At 54.5% G+C, this 21,747-nt stretch overlaps 1 protein-coding gene across 1 annotated transcript; it reads left to right on the top strand.

The window, feature by feature from the left end:
* The first annotated feature begins 1,243 nt into the window (after positions 1-1,243).
* On the top strand, positions 1,244-18,901 carry SERINC2 (serine incorporator 2). The gene is given in 11 exon segments (XM_038531311.1): positions 1,244-1,321; positions 9,257-9,418; positions 10,157-10,347; positions 10,768-10,847; positions 11,336-11,473; positions 12,174-12,343; positions 13,961-14,051; positions 14,364-14,505; positions 17,137-17,352; positions 18,303-18,378; positions 18,380-18,901. Coding segments are annotated over 11 exon segments (1,365 nt in total). The 5' UTR covers positions 1,244-1,282; the 3' UTR covers positions 18,440-18,901.
* Positions 18,902-21,747: the final 2,846 nt, after the last annotated feature.

Here is a 21,747-nt window from a genome sequence, read left to right as displayed (position 1 = left end):
ACTTGAGTTATTTGTGAGGCCAAAACAGAAGCCCACATGGTAGAAACACAGGGAAGCTGGAGGATATTCATTCCTAATGGGGCCTGGTAGTGGCTTAGGGACGGTGGTGGTTCTCTTTACTGAGAAGAACCAGGATGTGAGCAAGGTTTCCAAGGGCAGAGAGAGGGGGTGAGGGGGAAAAAAGGACTTTCCAGGGGGAGGGCATCATGTGGACAAAAGTGAAGAGGAGGGAAGCTGTAGGGTGTGTTTGTGGAACTGTCCTGGTAGCAGTGAATAGCCTGGCACTCCATGAATCACCCAAGGAGGCAGTCGGGGCGGAACTTTGGCTCCAGGGCCAGCTGTGAGGCACTTGGACTTCCTGCCCTAACATTATGTATCTAGGGTTGTGCGAGGAGAGGAGGAGAGAGCCAGAGGGTAAACTGAGAGTAATTACAGAGCCCTGCTTCTGGGTCTCTCTCACCTACCCTTGCAGCACAGTTGGCCCTGCTTCTGACCTCCTTAGCTGGGGGCCAGAGTTTGGGCATCTCTCGGGAACAATAAGCCAGCCAGCAAGAAGGCTCAGGGGAACTCGTGGCCCAAGACAGGAGTCAGTAGAGCTTGAAGAACAGGTGGATGGAGGGAAGGATGGCTGAAAGAGTGTGAGTCCGGGGTTTTAGGAGAAACAAGGATGACGAGGAGCTCACATTTGTGAGCATCTACTATGTGTTGTAACAGCCCCATGACGTGGGTATCTACACTTTACAGATGGGGAAACTGAGGCTCAGAGAGGTGAAGTGACTTGCCCAAGTTTCTTTATCCGATCGTGCACCATTCAACACCTGTGCACTGGGTAGAGGCTCTACACCAGGAGTTTGGAGTGCCCGTCACTCGGTTTCTGCCCCCCTGTAGAGGGGGGACAGTGTTGTAAGGTCACACGGTAGCCTCGTTGGAACTCGGGATTTTCCAAACCCTAACTTTGGACCAGGACTTGAGCCGGGGCAGAGTCGGGTGCGGCTGCACGGCTCGCCGGGCCGCGGGAGTCCCGGGTCCCCTCACATTCCCTACCTGTCCGGCCCGGCGCACCTGCCGCAGGTGACCCTCGGGAGGCTCCGAGCGCCGCCGGAAAGCGGCGAGCGGCTTCGGCAGGTGGGGCGGGGCGGGGCGGGGCGGGGCGGGACGGGGCGGGCCCGGCCGGGGCGGGGCGGGGCGGGGGCGGTGCCAGGACCGGGCGCCCCGGAGCCGAGCGATCCCGCCGCCCGCGCCCCGCGCCCCGCGCCCCGCGCCCCGCGCCCGCGCCGCCGCCATGGGGGCCTGCCTGGGGGCCTGCTCGCTGCTCAGCTGCGTGAGTCCCGACCCCCGCGCCCGCCCGCGCCGCCGGCTCCTTCTTCGGCCCCGCACTTTTGTCCCGTCTTCTTCCTCCGAATAGTTTCTTCGTTTCCCTTCCTCTAAACTTGTGCTTCTGGGCCCGCGCCCCGCCGCTCGCCCTCGGGTCCCCCCGTCCCCGGGCCCCCCCATCCCCGACCCGCGGGCGCCGGGGACAACTGGCGTCGGGGCTCGGGTTACCGCGGGGGAGGGGCTGGGGCTGGGGCTGGGGCTGGGGCTGGGGCTCGGCGGGCGGCGGGGGAGGGGCGGGCCCGGGCGGGCGCCCCCCTGGGCACCGGGGAGACTGAGGCCGGAGCCGGGGCTGGGCGTGCGCGCTGCGGCCCCTCGCCCCACCTGGCGCGCCTGTCCTCGCTCTGGGACACTGACTCTTTGTGTGGCCCGCCTGGCCCCTGCCCCACTCTGCCGGGTGTCTTTCTGTCCCTCTGGCAATCCGTCCGTCAGTCTGTCGCCCTGCCCGCCGGCCTCAGTTGGTCCATTTGTATTTGTCTGACGTCTCTTTCCGTCCGCGCGTGTATCCCACTTGTCTTTGTGGGTCGGCGGCTTCTCCATCAGTCATTGTCTGCCCGTCTCGCCTACCGTCCAGTCTGTCTGTCTGCATCCTGTGTCTGCCTCTTTCAGGCTGGCGCACACTAAACCCTGGACCCTTCCCCGGCGAGCCCCAGACCCTTCCGCTCTGGGCCCCCGGAGCCTGAAATGGGCGTGGGGGGGAGGCCCCCTTGAGTGAGGTCGGCTGGGGTCGCCACAGCCCCCGGGCCCAACTCCGGGTTGGAAGACCCAGGGACTGGGGGAGGTTGGAGTGCGTGGGTGGGGAGAGCATCTGGTGCTGGGGCTCAGGGACCTCGGGGGCACCAGCCTCTGTTTTGGGGCCGCAGCCAGCAAAGGGGAGGAGCTTCAGCCAGACCCCGGCTGGGAGGCCCTTTCTCCTTTCCCTCTTCCCCTCATTAAATCCGAGGTTCATTCAGGCAGCTCCCTCCCCCTCTGCTCTACACAAAGAGAAGCGGAGAGGAAGGGGGGGGGGTCTGGTGGCTGCTGAATCTCAGGACTTGCTTTCCTTTGTTCCTGATTTGTGCGTGTGCGGGTGTGTTAGGATGGGGTGGAGGAGTGGAGGCTTCGGGATCTAGAGATGTACTTTACAACCATTTTCTGAGAATGCTGGCTGCACAGAGGCTGTAGACAGGGTCCCTGGACAGTCTCTTGTCCTCTCTGGGCCTCCATTTACCCGCCTGTGAACTGTGTGTGCGCACCCGCGTGTGTGGGCCCACGATCCCAGGAATCAAGAATTGGTTTCTGAGATCCCTTTCTGCCCAGCAAATTCTAGGTTTGGGCTGGTTTCTGGCCAAGAAAGGTTTGCTTCCTGGTGCGGGAGGGAGAGCTTCCTCCACGTTGACCAGGTTTCCATTTGGCCAGGCTGGCCTGGGAGTGGCACATGTTGAGGGTGACCCGCCAAGCCCCCCACCGCCCCCCTCGTGCCTCAGTCTCCCCATCTGCCTCCTTCATAATTCTGTTTGAGGAAGGTGGAAAAGTGCCCCACCTACTTCCTGGCGACTGTGAGTGGCTCTATTGTTGTTACCTTCTTGGAAAGGTGGGCGGAGAACTCCCTCTGGAGCCTAAGCTGGCGGCTGAGTCACGAAATCTGACAATGCTGAGGCCAGAGGCACCTGACAGGCTTGCTGAAACCCTCAGCAAACTGAGGCTCAGAGAGGTTAGCCAACTTTCCAGAGGTCGCACAGAGAACGGATAGGGAACTGCACAGTCAAGATTAAAATCTGATTCCTGGTCCAGGCCTGCACCTTCCCTCCCTTCACATCCAGGGTGCCCCAGGGACAGGGTGGGTCTAGGGTAGAACTGGGTATCTAATATCTGCAGGAGACCTGTCCCTCCTTTCAGTGGCCTCCCCTTGGGGTTCTGACCTTTGATATTTACTGAGTTCCTACCACATGCCAGGCGCTGTGCTCAGCCCCTCACCATGCTGTCTTCTTGGTTCTCCCTCCAGCCCTGTGACATAGTTCTCCTATTTCAGATAAAGACACCAACAACAGCCACCATCACTGTGCCCTCACTCAGGGCCCAGCGCTGCCCCGTGGTGGTACTCTGTATGTGTCCTCTCATTCAATCCTCACTATGACCCCAGTGAAGCAGTTAATATTATTCCTATTTCACAGATGACAAATCTGGATCAGAGAGGGAAAGTGATTTCCCCACAGCCACACAGTATTAGGTGGTACAATTGGGTGTTACTGGGCACCGATAATAACCTGTTTCAGGGGTGGCTGGGTGGCTCAGTCGATTAAGTGTCCAACTCTTGATCTCAATTCAGGTCTTAATCTCAGGGTTGTTAATTCAAGCCCTGTGTTGGGCTCCATGCCTGGCGTGGAGCCTACTTAAAACAAACAACAAACTAAAAACAACCGGTTTCAATGGAGATTTGCTGCACTGGAGGAAAGTGCTAATAGGGAGTTCCTGGGCATCTTGGGGGGAACATTTTGGAGTTTGTGGATTCATGGAGGAGACTTCCAGCCATGATGCATTTGCATCTGCTCATCATGCCTTAAGGTTGGTGTTTGTATTGGGCCGAGGGTAAGTCCTGCCTCGGAGATCAGATGGGCCCACAATGGGGTGGGAGTCCCCAGGCCAGCCAGTACTTGGTGGGCTGGACAGTCAGCAAATGTTTAGGGAGGGCCTTCTGTACTATCTGCATGCCGCCGAATCAAATTCTCTGTGCACTACATGTGAGGGCAGGTGAAAGGGTCAGATGATGGGACTCCAATCTTGGCATGGCCTCTCCCCCACCCCCCGGAAGTCAGCAGGCAATCTCTTCCCCTTTTCTCTGGGACTGAGGGAATAAGTAGAGATGAGCACGAAGCTGGTGCGCAGTGGCCACTCTAAGCATCCCAGGATGGGAAAGTGCTCAAGACCACATTTGGGGAATTGGTGAAGCTACTGACACTGGGACTTTCTGCAGATCCTGGGCTCTGAGCCACTTCACTGTCCTTCCCAGGAGCCCATTTTATGGCTGAAGAAACTGAGCCCTGCAGAGAAAAGGGATTTGTCTAAGGTCATACTGCAAGTTCGTGGCAGAGCCAAGACTCGGCCTTCTATTCTTTGCGCTGCATGGGGAAGTAGGTGTGCACGAGTAGTTTGGTCTAGTCCTAGGGCAGCTCAGCTGGTATTGGGGCTATTCGTGAAGTCTACAGGGTGCACCCCATCCTTATGGGGAATTTTTAAAATTTCACCGTGGCAAAATGTATATAACATAAAAAATTACCATTCTAGAGGCTCCTGGCTGGCTCAGTCGGGAGCCCATGACTCTTGATCTCAAGGATGTGAGTTTGAGCCCCATGTTGGGTCTAGTAGAGATTACTTAAAAATAAAATCTTTTTTAAAATTTCAATTGAACATTTTTTTTTGTTTTCAAGGAGCTTGTAATTTATCTTACGAAATATGATATATATATATATATTTAAAATGGATATCTATTTTTATGATATCATCCCAAATGAAGGGTAGTGTCTGAAGGGGGAAATATGGTGGGTTGAAACACACAGCAAAAATTCTAGTATCTGTCTTTTTTCCCTTGCAATCTGTTCCCCTAGCTTGCTCTCTCTGTTCCCGGAGGTACTGCACACCACCCCCCGGATCTGTCTTCCATCTGTGGCCAAAGTGGTATTTCTGTAATGCAGATCTGATGCTCTGCTTCTCCTGGAGCAGTAGTTGCTCATTGCCTTCAGGATAAAGAGCAGAAGCCTTGACATGGCCCACAGGGACCCTGGTCATCACTTACATCATCCTTCTTGCTTCTTCCTTTGACAGCTGCTCCAAAGATAGTGTTTGTGGCCGCTTCACACGTGCTGTTCCCTTTGTAGGAACACCTTTCCCTTCCTCACCTGGCTAACTTCTTACTCTTCCTTGAAAACTGCCCCCTCCTTTTTCCTTATAGTGGTAAAATGCACATAATATATAAAACTGACAATTTTAACCATTTTAAAGTTTTATACGGTTTAGTGGCATTACCTACATTCTCGTTGTTGTGCACTCATCCCCACCATCCATCTTCAGAACTTTTTCATCCTCCTCAAATGAAACTCTCTACCCATTCAATAGTAGTCTTCTCCTTTCCCCTAGCCCCTGGGAACCCCCAGTCTACTTCTGTCTCTGTGAATTTGAATTTGACTGCTCTAGGTCCTCCTATCAGTGGAATCGTATGGCATTTGTCCTTTTGTGTCTGGTGTATTTCATTCACTACAATGTCCCCAAGGTTTGTCTGTGTGGTAGTCTGTATTTTTTTTTCTTTTTATTTATTTATTTATTTATTTTTTTTGGTAGTCTGTATTGGAGCAGGTGTCAGAATGTTCTTCCTTTTTAAGGCTCAATAATATTCCCTTGTATGTATATTCCACATGGGGTTTAGTCATTCATCAGTCATGGGCACCCGGGTTGCCTCTACCCTTTGGCTATTGTGAATAATGCTGTTATAAACATGGGTGTACAGATATCTGCTTGAGTCCTTGCTTTTGACAAATATCCAGAAGTGGAGGGTCAGTTAATTTTAAACAAAACAACCCTAGTTGCCTACCCCCCTCCCGCCTCCCCAGTGCCCCAGAAATGGTCCAGAGAACCCACGTCCCTGGCTTTAGGGACAGCCAGGAGAGAGTGTAAATGATCAGTGACAGCCTCTTGCCACCATGCCAAACCACGCATGCTTCCAGAGCAGTTCAGCTTGCCCTAGGAGGTAGTGAGCGCCTTGTCGTTGGCAGTGCGTAAGCAGCAGAGGCTGCCTTCCGGGTGATTCTTCCTCAGAGAGAGAAGCCAGACCAGTTGAATGTCTAGGAGCCTCGCAGCCTGAAAGCTGGAAGCTTCAGCTTGCAGAGCTTAGATGTTCTGATTTGCCATTCCAAGAACCTGGCTGCTGCTAAACAACAGCCAGAGTTTTGGTGCTTCTCTGTTGCTGCCGCTCTCCTGTGGGCACGTGGAGGTGAGCAGGTGGGGAGGTGGGAGGTGGTTGTAATCTTAGCACAGGAGCAATGTTATGTCTGCCTTGGCTTTTCGCATTGTGTCATAAAAGTTAGTTCATGTTGCTCTGCATCCTGGTGACTTTTTTCTTTCCTGCCCCTGTAACGTTCCATGGGATAAATGGACTACCACTGATCCCTGGTGCAGGACCTTTAGGTGATTTGCATGCAGTCTCTTGAGATTCTTTTTTTTTTTTTTTTTAAGATTTTATTTATTAATGCATGAGGGACACACAGAGACATAGACAGAGGGAGAAGCAGGCTCCCTGTGGGGAACCCGATGCGGGACTCGATCCAGGACCCCGGGAATCACGACCTGAGCCAAGGTAGACGCTCAACCACTGAGCCACCCAGATGCCCAGTTTCTTGAGATTCTACTAAGCTCAAAAAAACCTAAAGCTTTGTGCTTTATATTTTTTGGTCTTAATTTAAATTTTTTCTCTTTTAGTAATAAAATCAGCTTTATTGAGATATAATTTATATTTAATTATATTTAGTTACATGTACCCCTTTAAATATTACTGACACATCGGCTGCATTTAGCAGAGAGCACTCTTAGGGGAGGACCACAACGTATGGATGAGCATTTAGTCATTTTAAATTTCCCTCTATTACTTTCCTGGGGTGTGAACAGTGCCACCATGAACTGGCGTGTGTGTGTGTGTGTGTGTGTGTGTGTGTGTGTGTGTGCACGGCTGCTCTTACTCCTGTGAGCTGGTACTTCTGCAGAAAGAGATTCTTGTAGGAGCGATGCCTCAGGGGTGGAGTGACTGGGTCAGAACCGAAGATGGATTCTGAGGATGCACCCGAAACAGCTGGTGGTGGGGGCTGGCATGTGCTTTTCTCTCCCTGACCTGGTCTTTCTGGCTACCAGCCCTTGGAAATCCAGAAGTTTCGGGTGTCAGGAACACCTGGATTTTGACCTCCAAGAATTAGAGCGAGTTGAAAGGCCAGGCTCCCTGACTGCAGTGGGACAGCTTTTCCTGTGTCTCAGATGTCTCAAATTGAAGTGGTAACAAGCCAGAGCCCGGTCCTGACTTGGGCTCGTCCACACGTGGTTCCCAAGATCAGTGCTTGTGGGCCTCCACTGTTTTTCTCTGGCATCAGAGGGATTGTTTCCATCCCTGGGGTGTTTTGAAATTAAATGAGGCTGCCATCAATGAGCTAGTGGGCCCTTGGTACAGACAGAATGGGTTCAGACCTCAGCTTACCTGCTATGACCTCTCTGAGTTATTTTCCCCATTTGTGAGTGGGAGGTGATAACACACTTATTGCACAGTGTCAGTGACACTTAACGTAGATAAGGTGCTTTCCGTGGTGCCTGGGACGGAGCAACTCCTAAAGGAATGCCGTCTGGTTACTCCTTGAATCTCAGCACCACTGTCCGCTTGCTGGATGACTCTGGCACATTCTTGACTGCTCTAATCTCAGTTTCCTTATCTGTAAAATGGGACTAATAGCTAGTCTGTCTGTCTGCCAGAGTGTTCTTTATGGTTTCTAAAATACGTTTCTTATCCCTTCTCCCACAAAAGGCAGTCGGGTAGGAGGCAGGGTTTGGGGTGGGGGCGCAAGATATAACCAGACATTGCTAGACCAGTTATGATTGGACCATGAAGAGGAAATTCATTCTGCAGGCATTTCATTTAGCAAACTGGTCCTTGGCTTCGTGGGTGAGAGAGATGGGTAACAAGGAGCATTTCCAGGGGCGTTTCCACTCTTGGGAAGAAGGGAAGCAGAGTTGTCACTTCTTCCTGGAAGGGACCCACTACCCCCAGTCTGAAGTCAGCCCCTGTCTGTGACTCTTCGGGCGGCAGTGACCATGACAGGTGGAATGATTGTTGAGTGTCTTTCTTGAGGGAGGGCAGAGCCACTATCTTTCTTGTTCTTGACTCTTAAACACTTGAGTAAAGGGCTGGGCTGTCTTGGGGGGGAGAAAACTGATGACCAGATGTATCCGGATGTAGGCCCGGTTCCCAGAGGGGTGAGTCCTATTTCGGGATGCCAGCTGTGAATAGAGTGGCACCACCAGCCCCCAAATAATTTCAGCCAGCCCAGGGAGTGCAGGGGCTGACACCGGCTTGGGCAGAGGAGCCAGGAGAGGGAGAGGGTGAGACGGCCCCTGCTGTCCAGGACAGGTCTGGCCCCGGAGCAGGAAATCATAACTCCGCATTCCGTTCGTTCAGTGGATGTTTATCATGTGCTTGCTGTTTCTTGCAGTCTTAACATATGTCTGGGGCTATGCCAGACACTTTACCTTTGTTCAGTTGATAGTCACTAGGCTCCTGCTGTGAGTCAAGCACCATTCCAATTCCTGGGTCTACCGCAGTGAACAAAACCCCTGCCCTGGCGGAACTTACATGCTAGAAAAGGGGGGCTGACAAACATGAGCAAAATAGAAAGCCTGTCAGATGATAGTAAGTCCTGTGGAGAAAAGCCAAACCGGGAGGGGGAAAAGGAAGCGCGTTACAATGTAAAATTCCTATGAGAATTAGGTACCATTATGCTTCCCATCTTATAGATGAGGAAGCTGAGGTTCAGAGAGGTTGAGTGAGTTGTATAGGGCCACACAGCTTATCCGCGTTGGAACTGGTCTTCTGGATCTATCTTTTTTTTTTTCTTTTCTTTTTTTTTTTATACCACTCTGCCTCCTCTTATGTAAGAAACTGAGACCTGACCTTTTTGCAGCTTGGTTTCCGCAGTGCCCTTTGGGGCTTGAAAGTGCAACGGGATAACGTCTGAGGAGGAGATGTGCCCCTGCCGGGGACAGGGAGGGTAGGCTTGGCAAGGATTTGGAGACATGGAATGGGTCTGTGGTGGGTGCTCCTGCGTGGGCGGGGATGGGGAGAGGAGGCAGGGAGTCAGGGCACCATCCTGCCCTTCCACAGGCGTCCTGCCTCTGCGGCTCTGCCCCCTGCATTCTGTGCGGCTGCTGCCCCTCCAGCCCCAACTCCACCGTGACCCGCCTCATCTTCACGGCCTTCCTCTTCCTGGGAGTGCTGGTGTCTGTCATCATGCTGAGCCCTGGCGTGGAGAGCCAGCTCTACAAGGTAAGTGGCCCGGGGACCGGCAGGGGAGGGGGCCAGCCTGTGGGACCCCGGCCCACAGCAAAGGCCCTGCTGCTCCAGGCTGGGGGGCCTGGGCTTGAGGTCCCAGATAATCAAGAAGGCTGGGCGGGCATATCCTGGTGCGCCCGCTATCCAGGGTTGGTGATGGGAGCGTTTCTTCACATGGGGAGGAGAGTTTGAACCTCACATGGGAATTCTTGCCTCTCATAAGCTGTGGGCCCCTTGGAGAATCTGATGAATCATCATTGTCCCCAGGACACTAGCCCTGGGCCATGCTTTCCCCATCTTACTGCTCGAACCTTGTTTGGGGTCCTCACTCTTCCCTTCATCCCAGCGTTTCAGAGTCTGGCACAAACCCAGTGTGACATTTAGGCCAATGGCTCTGACATTTGAATGTGTGAGAAGGTATGGATGTCCTGAGGAGTGTGCTAGAAAAGCAGATTCTCAGCCCCCACCTCAGAGACTCTGGTTCTGTCCAAGAGGGGCCCTGGAATCTCTCCTTCCCCCAGAGTCCCCGGGGGTTCTGGGAAATAAGCAGAGAGTAAGGATCTGTCACTGAACCATGTGTCCCCATCTGTCCCAGGCTCACTCACAGGACTTCAGCCCCAAGGGTGGGTGGGGGTGAGGATGGAGGGGTAGGAGGGAGCTTCCCTCCTGGCTGGCCTTGGCAAAGTCAGCCCAGGGTTCTGGGGGCCTTCACGCTGCTCTGTCTCCCCACAGCTGCCATGGGTGTGCGAGGAGGGGGCCGGGACCTCCATCATCCTGCAGGGACACATTGACTGTGGCTCCCTGCTCGGCCACCGCGCTGTCTACCGCATGTGCTTTGCGACGGCAGCCTTTTTCTTCCTCTTCACCCTGCTCATGATCTGCGTGCGCAGCAGCCGGGACCCCAGGGCTGCCATCCAGAATGGGTGAGGGCACCCCCGCCTGCAGCTGGGACCCCCTCACACTGTGGTTTCTGCCCCCTGCCGGCCTCCAACCATCTCCGGGCCCTGCTCCCAGACTCCGGAGCCACCCAAGCACAGAGATCAACTCACTTAGTTCTTCCCGCTTCTCAGAGGAAGAAATAGAAGTCAGAAAGGATGAGAACATGCCTAAGACCACACAGGACTTTAGTGACACAGTTGGGACAAGAACCTGGGTGACCACCGTTACTCCGACTAAGTCCTTCCCTCTGTCCCTCAGGGTTTTTTCTAGGGCCAGGAAAGACTTTCTGTGGCCATCAGACCATCTTCACTTATACCTGCTCTTTGAGGGTGGGGGTCCTAGGAGCCGGGCCTGGTCCCCTCCCCCAACTTAGCTCCCTGGTCTGTCCCCCCCACCCCCAATAGATTTTGGTTCTTCAAGTTCCTGATCCTTGTGGGCATCACCGTGGGCGCGTTTTATATCCCGGATGGCTCCTTCTCTGACGGTAGGTGGCCTTGGTGGGAGGGATGGGGGCTACCAGGAGGGAAGTGGGGTCTCTGGAGGGAGGAGCCCTGGTGGGGGTTGCTCTTTGCATTGGCACACAGACCCTGGGCTGCTGGCCGGGTCGTCAGCCCCCACCACCCCCACCCAAGGAGATAGAGCTCTGGTGCTTGGTCACATGGCCTTGTCTGGACAACATCCAGGGTGGGGGTAGGGGGCAGGCAGGTGAAACATGCCTCACCTCTGCCCCATACCCTGCCACACTGCATCTCCGTACATAGCTAGGGGTTCTCCGAGGGCAGGGACTTTGCTTCTTCTCAGTGTCACCATTGCAGGGCATGGCATCAATGATTGTTGAATGAGTAAATGCGTGTGCAAGGGAGACAGCACATGGTATGCCTGCCGCACGAATCCCAGGGAGTCTGGCACTCAGGCTGCTCCCCCACGGCCTTGTCCCCTCACCTTTCACCCCTCTTCCCTCTCCCCACCCAGTCTGGTTCTACTTTGGTGTCGTGGGCTCCTTCCTCTTCATCCTCATCCAGCTGGTGCTGTTCATCGACTTTGCACACTCCTGGAACCAGCGGTGGCTGGGCAAGGCTGAGGAATGTGACTCCCGGGCCTGGTATGCTGGTGAGTGCCCTCGGGTCAGCCAGGTCAGCCTCCAGGTGGGCCTGGGGCTTGTTGACAGCAGGGGATCCTTGAAGCTTGAGGAGAGCATGGGGGGCTTCTAGAGCAGTCCCCTGCCTTAGGGCAACAGGGGACTGTCCCAGGCAGATAGAGGGAAAGGTGTGTGTGGGGGGAGGGGTGGCTGGTTCTGGGGGGACTTTGGTGAGGGGGGTCAGAGGAGAGCCGGACCAGAGAGGCCTTGGTGGTTCCTACAGGACTGGCCATGCACAGACAGTCCAGACCAAACCCAATGACAGTGGGTCCCTGAAGCCCCGGTGGCTGAACAGATCCCTGTCCGGCTCTCTTTCAGTCCTGAGTCGATCGAGGTGAAAGGCTCACGTAGGTGCTGGTTTGGTTTCCACACCTCTCGGAAGTGGCTGGTCTCTCTGATGGGAGGGCGGGGCTTCAGCAGGTCACTGTGCCTCCAGTTGACTTTTAGAAAGACTGTTTTGTATTCCTTGTTTGTCTTTTCATGGTTAACTTATTCGTGGCAAGTGAGTCATCTCGGTTCAGGATGGGGTGGAAACTCACAGAGGCACACGGGTGTCCTTCCTCCTCTGAGGAAGCCGAGGGCCCCCACAGGGGCCTGCCCGACCAGCCCCCTCAGGGGTTGGGGCAGGGTCCCGTGCCTCCTGACCCAGCGCTTGCCACCCCTTCTGCCCAGGCCTCTTCTTCTTCACCCTCCTCTTCTACACGCTGTCCATTGCGGCCGTGACACTGCTGTTCATCTACTATACCCAGCCCGGCACCTGCTACGAGGGCAAGATCTTCATCGGCCTCAACCTCACTCTCTGTGTCTGTGTCTCCATTGTCGCCGTCCTGCCCAAGGTCCAGGTGAGCCTGTCCATCCTGATGCCAGGCCCCGGGGTGTGGGGGACTGCTGGTAGGAGCCTTGGGGTCCTGGGGCAGGGCCATCAGTCACAGAGGCTTGGGCTAAGAGTGTGCGTTCCCAAGTCAGCCTCCCTAGGTTGGAGTCACAGCTTTCACGTCTACTTGCTGGGTGTCTTTGGGAAAGTGCCTTAACCTCTCTGTGTCATGTAAAATGAGAGTGATACCTACTCTTTGGAGTTACTCGCAGGATGGCATGAGTGTTTGTGAGTGTAGAGAAAAGGGCCTGGCATATAGATATTCATCAGACGTTAACTGTTGTTATTGGAGACCGCTAGGGAGGACCACGGAGTGATGACTCCTAGACCTCTCAACAAGTGGTGATGGGAAGTGCAGTTGCACAGTTTTCAGTCCCAGAACATCTGGGGTAACGGGTGCAGCTCCAGGTCATCACATGCTATTCAGAAAGAAAGCCCTATGAGCCCAGGGGTGCTTTGCAACTGGGGATGTCAGCCGACCAGAGGTTTCACAGGTAGCTTGGGGAGCCTTTGAGAGTCTTTAGCAGAAAGGTGGGGAACCTCCCATCTAGTCTGAGCCTCTATTTCCCAGAGAAGATTAAAGCCCAGAGAAGGTGATGCCTCTGTCTCAGCTCACACAGCAATCAGTATTCCTTCAGTGAGTACTTCCAGAGTGCCGACAGTGTACCAGGCCCTCTTGGGGTTGTTGGGGATGCAGCTGTGAGAAAGAGAGGACGAGTGACAAGAGCTGCCCATTGATAGCACCTGTCCTGTCATGTAGTCCATGCATTGCCATCGTCCCCACTTTCCAGATGAGTAAAGGGAGGCTTAGAGGAAGAAAGAGATACGCCTGAGGTCACACAACTAGTGGGGGCCCAGCTAGGGGCAGAGCTGGCCAACTGGCTCCGGAGCCTGTGCTCTCAATCATGGAGCTTAGATTCTTAATTCCAAGAGTGTGTGTGATGAGGGTGGGAAAGAACAACTGCTTCGAGATGAAGCCAAGTAAGATAATTTGGGATAATACATGCTATGTGGGAAATTAAAGAGAGTGGACAAAAGGTAGGTGAGTGGATGGGTGGGGAGCTGCTGCTAGGGTCGGGGTTTCAGGGCCTCATTGGGAACTCTGAGCTGAGGCCCGAATGCTAAGGAGAGGCTGGCTGTGTGGAGATGTTGGGGAGGACCGTGTCGGAGAGAGGGCACAGCAAGTGCAAAGGCCCTGAGGTAGGAGAGGGTTTGGTAGGTTCTGTGGACAGAGAGGAGGCCACCTTGGCTGGAGCGCAGTTGTCAGCAGGAGCTGGTGGGGAGGGGGCGGGAGAGAAGGCAGAGGCAAACTAGGGAGGGCTTTAATTCGAACGTGAAGGGATGCTGCCCTGGGAGCGTTCCCAGCAGGGGAGAGGCTGGAATTATCTGTTAGGAGAAAGAATGAGGATTCCACCTTTAATGGGCAGGGTGGGTGATCGATGATCCAGGTACTGTGTTTTCCTAGAGGGTGTGGGGTGGGATGGCCCTAGGGTGGTGGGGGTCCCTGAGGTCTCTGGTGGGCTAGGTGCAGGTGGGGTATCCCCCAGGGCAGATCAGGGTCTTGCTGATGGACTGCTCTTGCCAGGATGCCCAGCCCAACTCAGGTCTGCTGCAGGCCTCTGTCATCACGCTCTACACCATGTTTGTCACCTGGTTGGCCCTGTCCAGTGTCCCCGGTGAGTATAGGCCTGGGTTTGATGAAGACTGGCTCATTCCTGGGTCTGCAGCAGCCTTCCGGGGAGTGCTGGGGACCCTCACAGGTGACAGGGACATCTTAGCCCAGCCTGTTATCCTTCTTAGTCCTTCGGGGAGGTAAGAGGACCCTGTCTGTTCCTGGATCTCCTTCTCTGTCATTTGTCTGCTAAGTTCTGTCTGTTGCTGGGAGTCGAATGGTCGGTTGTATGTCTATCTGTCCACTGGGGTTGGCTCTCTGCCCTTCCTCAGATCTGGCCCACAGGGGCTGAGGGTGACTGTGCTCCCATCCTCAGACCAGAAATGCAACCCCCACCTGCTGACCCGCTTCAGCAACGAGACGGTCCTGGCAGGCCCTGATGGCTATGAGACCCACTGGTGGGATGCACCGAACATCGTGGGACTCATCATCTTTATCCTCTGCACCCTCTTCATCGGGTATGGTGGGGGGCTGGCTTCTGGGGAGGGATCGTGACTGGGGGCCTGAAGGCACAAGTGAGGGGGGAGGGTCTGGGGTCTGGAGTCTGGACACTAAGCTGGGAGGTGCCCTTGGCAAGGGCATGTCTAGCCCTTTGCTGGTGGAAAACTGAGTCCCTCTGAGGGTACAGTGTGACAGGGTAGCAGAGGCACGGCTGGAAGCTGCCTCCTGTCCTGGGGCCCTTTCTTGCACATCAGGTTGGCTGTGTCCAGCTCGTGCAGACACCTGTGGGAACAGGGCAGAAGCATGGATGGGGGTCAGCAGGTGCAGGCTCTGTCACTCACCTGCTGTGTGGTCTTGGGGCAAGTGGCTTAACCTTTCTGAGCTTCAATTTCCTCCTCATAAAAGGAGGATGGTAACCTTCAATGTTTGGGGCAGTGGGGACCCCATAGTCTCATCTGAGAGAGGGCAGCTTAGATCTAAGGTCACATAGCAATGTTTTTTTTTTTTTTTTAAGATTTTATTTATTTATTCATGAGACACACACACACACACACAGAGGCAGAGACATAGGCAGAGGGAGAAGCAGGCTCCATGCAGGGAGCCGGATGTGGGACTCGATCCCAAGACCCTAGGATCATGACCTGAGCCAAAGACAGACGCTCAACTACTGAGCCACCCAGGCGCCCGCAACGTTTTTTTAAGAGGCATCTTAGCAGGTCTTATCAGTGTGGACTCTGGAACCAAACTGTCTGTGTTTGAACCTGGCACTGCCACTGACCAGCAGTGCAGCCTTGGGCAGGTCGCTTAACCTTTCTGTGCCTTGGTTTGCTTATCTGTAGAATAAGGATAAAAAAATTACCTACTTCATTGGAGGCACTTAGAAAATAACTTGGCAAGTTGTAGGCACCAAATAAGCATTTGCTTTTATTGCAAGTAACTGTGGACATTTGCACAGCTGGGTGGCAGTGACTGGCCGTTGTGTAAGAGTCACCAGATGATAATACTGAGTATAATTGCTGTTTACACTAAATCTGGCAGACCGATGACTGACTCTGCGTGGCCCAGCATTGCTCCAAGTGCCACTTTCTATGTCTCTCCCTGACTGCCAGGAGGGAGCCTCTTTCCTGCTCCTCTGGCCTCCCCGAGTGGTCCCTCCCTAGCAGCGCCTCTTTTCTTAAGAGCAGCACACCTGCCTCTGAACATTTTGAGGCTGTTTCACATTTAGTTTTGACTGTTTCCAAAACACTTTCTCCAAGTCAAGCCCGGGCAGTTCACAGACATCTCACTTTGTCACCTCATCTGATCCCTTTTTCAACCTGGGAAGGTCTATATTATGTCCATTTTACAGATAAGGAAACTAGAGGTTCAGGAGGGGCCGCCGCTTGTCTGAGACCATGTGCACATGGTGGCCGCAGAGCTTGAGCACACATTCCCGGCCCGCCCTGACCCAGGCTCAGAGCTGTGCCTTCTGCTGCTCCCCGGACGCATGCCACCCTGGCCTGCAGTCCCTGGGCAGGGCCTCTGAGAGCCCAGGGGCCTGTCTGTTCTTAGCACAGTTCCTTTTTTTTTTTTTTTTTTAAAGTTTTATTTATTTGTTTGACAGAGAGAGCATGAGCAGGAGGAGGGGCAGAGGGAGAGGGAGAGAGAATCTCAGACTCCTTGTTGAGTGCAGAGCCCAATGCAGGGCTCGATCCCATGACCCTGAGATCATGATTGGAGCTGAAATCTAGAGTTGGATGCCTAACTGACTGAGCCATCCAGGTGCCCCCTGAGCACAGTTCTTAAAACCCAGGAGGCAAAGAAGCAAGAGCAGCCACAAGGGCAGGGACCCCTGAGAATGGCCCCCATGCCCAGCTATGTCACCAGGATCTGGGCTCCCACGCATTGGATATTGCCATGATGTTTGGTGATTAGGGGCAGCAGAAGCTCAGTGGGTGACTCCTCAGCTTGATGGAGGTAGTGGGAGCTGAGGGTCCAGATCTCCTTCTCAGTCACATTTTTCCCCAAATGCAAATTGGATTTCCAAAATTGGCTCTGTGTCTCAAACTTTTAAATACTGTTAAAAACATCAAGACTTCATTACAGAAATGACCAAAATCTCTTCACTGTTAGTATTTTCCTATAATAAACCTTGAACAAAGGAGATGTCATTGATAAAACTACTCACCTAACTAATAGAAGGAAAACAAACTTAATGGCAAATGGGTATTTTTAATCCATTAATATTATCAATGAATGTCATCTCTGGTATGGTCTTTTGCAGTACTAGGTACTTAGTATATGTTTATGGAAATGGCAGATGGGCAACCTGAATAATAGTGCCTGTTTCTTTAGTTTATACTCTGTGCCGGGCACAGTGCTGGGGGCTTTACGTTATTAATCCTCTTGACAACTCTTCAAGGGAGGTACTATAATCCCCAATTTTACAGAGGCTCAGAGAGGTTAAGTGTCTTGACTATAAAGCCACACAGCAAGTAGGGGTGGAGTTCGGAGTCAAAGCAGTTAGCTAATCCCTGGGCCCAGAGCCTAAGCAGTGGGTCACCAGGCCCCAAGGTTCTGGAACCGTCGTGCCCATTGTTATGACCAATGCCGTGGCTCCGGGGGCCCCCTGGAGCTTCCTACCTGTCTTCCTCTTCCCTCCCCTACAGTCTGCGCTCCTCGGACCACCGGCAGGTGAACAACCTGATGCAAACGGAAGAGTGCCCGTCCGCACTGGAGGCCCCACAGCAGCAGCAGGTGGTGGTCGGCCAGGGCCGGGCCTTCGACAATGAGCAGGATGGTGTCACCTACAGCTACTCTTTCTTCCACTTTTGCCTGGTGCTCGCATCCTTGCACATAATGATGACGCTCACCAACTGGTACAGGTGCGTGCAGCCTGGCCGGGCATGGAGGGAATCCACGGTGCTGGGGTGTGAGGGCCACATGTCTCCTCTCCTCTGCCCCCACCCCACCCCGCCCCTGGTTTGTCCTGATAACTGCTGAAGGCTTGGGCATAGAGGTGTCTGTCCAGGACCCTCCATGGAGCCTGTCCATCCATGCCTCCCGGCTTCCCAGCCAGTGCCTTAGTCTGCTCAGGAGTAAGTGCCTGAGAAGTGGGGGTCATAGGAGGTGCCGCTGAGCCTGTGCAGGGCAGATGGGGCCTACAGATCAGGAGTGGCAATTTGGATTTTAAGGTCAGAGTTGGGATTCCTGGTTGGAGCATTTGGATTTAAGATATGGGGTTAGAGTCAAAGTCACAGGGTCAAGAATAGGAGTCATGAGCTCAAGGGTTGGGATTGGGGCCATATAAAGTCACAGATTGGATCATTTGGTTATAATTGGGGTTAGCAGGGCATAAAGCCAGGATTGAAGTTGCCGGGTCAAGGAACTAAGATCAGAGTAACAAGGTCAGGGCCTAGGGCTGGGGTTACAGGGTCAAGGGTTAGAATTAAGGTCAGAGATATGGGAACTTGGTCCTGAGGTCAGGGGTCGGGGATGGAGTTACAGGATTGATGGTCAGCGTCAAGGTTGGAGGTCAGGACTACAGTCAGGAGCCCCAGGGTCCCCAAAGTCAGGGACCAGGAGTCAGGTTATAATATTATAGTCTAGGACCGGGGTCAGTGTTGAAATTGAGGTCAGGGTCAGATCTGTGGTGTTTTCTAAAGCTACATCTAGGGTCAAAGACACAGCTAAGGCCAAGTGTCAAAAGTATCAGAGATGGGCTAGAGCCAGGAGGCAAAGTCAGGGCTCACGACCAGGTCATAAGGGCAGGACCAGAACTGACATCACAACACGGGGTGGAAGCCAGGCTCACTGGGATGACGGTGTGTTCCAGACCTGGCGAGACCCGGAAGATGATCAGCACATGGACGGCCGTGTGGGTGAAGATCTGTGCCAGCTGGGCGGGGCTGTGTCCTTTACCTGTGGACTCTGGTGGCCCCGCTCCTCCTGCCAAACCGCGACTTTAGCTGAGGTGGCCCCCGGCAGCCTGCCCTCTTGGTGCCTCCGGGCTCAGGGAGTCAGCCACGCTGAGCCTCTGCCTGCACCCACCTCCAGGACTTGCCCCTGAGCTGGGCCCCTTGTTCTTAGTGCCTTCGGGGATGGGGGGGAGCATCAGGTCCCTAGCCTGAGCCCTACCTTCCCACTGCCCCCAAACCACAGAGCTGCCTCTTCCTTGCCCTTGTCCCCCGTCACCTGCACTCATCCTCTGGGGAAAAAAAGGCCCCTTATTCTCATGCTCCCCGGGAGAGGGACCTGAAGGAGAGAAGCACTCAGAGCCACTCTGAGAGTGGGAGCACTCCCCAGGATGGGGTGCCCAGCACTGAGCCTGGGGTGTTCCTGACCACATCCCTCAGGGCACCCCGGCCCCTTCCTGGACTCCGTGCCTTACTGAGTCTTCACGACTTTGCGCAATAAACAAGCCAGTACATGTGCCTTTCCATGTTCTGTGCTCCACACCCTGGGCATGGCTCTCCTGCCATCTGAGGCCACTGTTGGGGTGGAAACGGATGGTCAGAGCTGGGAAGGCCAGACATGAGACCTGGGCTCTGTTTTGTAGGGCATGGAGAGCCTTGGGGTGGGTGGGGGAGGTGATAGGGGAAGGAGGGGCTTTGGGAAAGGGGAATCTGGGGGCCAGGAAAGGCCCTGGAGCAGTGTCCACATGAGGGGTGGTGAGGCCAGAGTCAGGATGGAGAGGAGAGTTTTTGGGGGGTGACTGAGGGGGCCATCTTCATCATCCCACCGGTGTCCTGTCCTAAGCTCCTGCCCATCTCTGGCCTGCTACCAGGGTCCTACCCCTTCTTCCCGCCATAGACATCGTCCTTGTCACCTGCTCTGGGCCGGGTGCCTTGGGGAATGTAGAGAAGAATCTGAGCCACACCCACACCCAGGGCACGGTGGGAAGAGCACACACTGAGTCAGCCAAGCGGGTGTGGATCTGGTGAATCTTGGAAGCTATGGGGCTCCAGGCAAGTCCTTCTGCTCCAGGCCCTAGCTCCTCATTCATTGGCCAGGGAAAGTGCCCCCCACTCCCAGGCTGTTGTGAGGCTTGGAAGAAGCAGCCTATGTGAAGTGCCCGGCAGGTGCTCGATAGTTTCCATCTCTGAAGGTGATGCAGCGGTGACAGGCTCCTGGCTGTGACCCCAGAGCCTGGTCTAGACATGATGACTGATCATAGGCCATGCGCCATCTCCATTTGTGAGTATAACAATTAGATATGGACATGACTGGGTTTTCTGGGTGCTGGGAGTGCAGTGGCCAGAGACACAGCCTGCTTCCCGGGAGCCCTGGGGCTTAGGAGTTGGTGTGAGCTGGGGGGGGGGGCTGGGCCCCAATCACACAGGCCCTTGAGGGCCATTGTGAAGAGACCAGGTGTTATCCTCAGCGGAGAGGGGAACCATGGAGGGTTTTGGAGCAGGGTAGAAGCAGTGAAGATGAGGTCATCATGGGGGAAGCCCCAGAAGGCTTCGAGCAGAGCAGTGACATGGCCAGGTTGTTATTTTAGAAGGATTTCCCTGGATGAGATGGAGGCCGTGTAGCTGGGACAGGTGCCAGGGCCCGGGAATGAAAGGAGGGGGTGGTGTGCAGACTGGGGCAGGGACAGAGGATGGCATCTCTCAACCCTGGGACATCCTGGGGATGCTCTTGGCCCTGGATGCCTTCCAGCCCAAGGAAACCCTCTCCATGGAACAATCTGAACCTCTCCCACTCCCTGTCCCCCTAAGATTTCATTTCTTTCCTCCTTTCACCTTTGGGAGAAAAAAGGCCACATTGTGCTCCCGATAACCTTTTTTTTTTTTTTTTTTAAACCAATTTGAGGAAGTGGACCATTTTGTCCTGCCTTTGTATCGCGTTGCTCTATAGTTTTCAAATTATTCACTCAACAAACATTCACTGAGCATGAGTTCTGGGCCAGTGTCTGGGCCAGGGTGGGCCTGGTGGGGAAGGAGGCAGAGGCCAGGCCCAAGAGTCTGAATGCCTGGCTATGGAGTTTAAGGTTCCAACTCGGAGGGCGCTACCTCTGGGAAGTCCTCTGAGCGCCTCCCACAGAGGGCAAAGGGCCTCCCCCAGCCATATTTCCCCCAGGACCTGTTCTGCCCTCTGGTGGTCACACTCACTCACCTGTGGGCGGTGTGGTGGGGTTGGGGGGCGGATGCCAGGGCTGACTGCTGCCCAGCACCTGTGGCTTCCACATGTCCTCTCTCCCTTCCTCCCTTTCTCTCCTGCCCTCCTCCCTCCCCCCAACCCCCTCCCTCCTCCACCCCCACCTGCTTCCTTTCTCAATTCTCATCTCTTCCTTCAAATCCTCTCTGTCGCCTCTCTCCTCTCACACTGTCTTTTGTCACCTCCTGCCCTTCGTGGGTCTGTGGGCCAGGCGCAGAGGACACCGGCCCTTTTTGTCTGCCAGCCCCCGACAGGCCAGACTGTGATGGAGAAGGGCCACCTCCAATGGGGAGCAGCCCTGGACCTGCCTGTAGGATGACCACCTGGGCAGGGCGAGTGTGAAGGGGAAACCGGCGGTGTGGTGGACTGGAAAGCTCTCTGGGCTCAGCTCTGGTCCTGCCCCCCCCCCCCCACCGTCCACTCTGCCCCCTCCCCCTCCCCACGTCATCTTGGGCACCTGGGTCCTGTCTCTGAGCCTCAACTGCAGCATCTGTAAAATGGCAACAGTAGCAGTTTTGTAAATCACGAGGCGTGGTGCCGGGGTGAGCCAGACAGGGTGCTTCACCCACAGACATTCCCAATCCGCTTCTCCCCTTCCCGCCACCATCACGAAGGCTGCAAAAATCAGCTGATCGCTTTGCAGCTTCCCTGAGAGAAGTGGGCACCTGACAACATGCTGGCTGGTGATACCCGAGGGGAGAAGGCTCAGGAGCAGTTCTAGAAGAGCTGCTGCTTCTCCTTGACAAGGCGCTGCTCATTCTCCCCTTTTCCTGTCTGAACACGAACGAGATGGCTGGGGCTACAGCAGCTGTCTTGGGACACTGAGGCACAAGCCCGAGGATGAGAAACCAGCAAGGTGAGGCTCATTGTTTGCGGATCCGAGAATTGGAGGGGCCCCGGGTCCTCCCCACGCCGATGAGCCACCGCATCAGCCCCACTGCGCTAGTCTTGGCGCTTCTGTTGTGCAAGGAAAACACACGCCAACATGTGAAAGGCCCTGTTAGTTGGGTATTAATTTCCTTGCAGCTGAATGTATTTCTGATAGAACATGCAAGACGATCATTCAGATCAGTGATAATAATAAAAATAATAAACAGGAGAATCTGCTCTCCATGGTT

This window comes from Canis lupus, chromosome 2 (assembly GCF_011100685.1).
Source record: "Canis lupus familiaris isolate Mischka breed German Shepherd chromosome 2, alternate assembly UU_Cfam_GSD_1.0, whole genome shotgun sequence".
NCBI classification, from domain to species: Eukaryota; Metazoa; Chordata; class Mammalia; order Carnivora; family Canidae; genus Canis; species Canis lupus.
The sequence above is the reverse complement of the archived record's forward strand: the minus strand, read 5'-3'. Positions and strand labels throughout refer to the sequence as shown.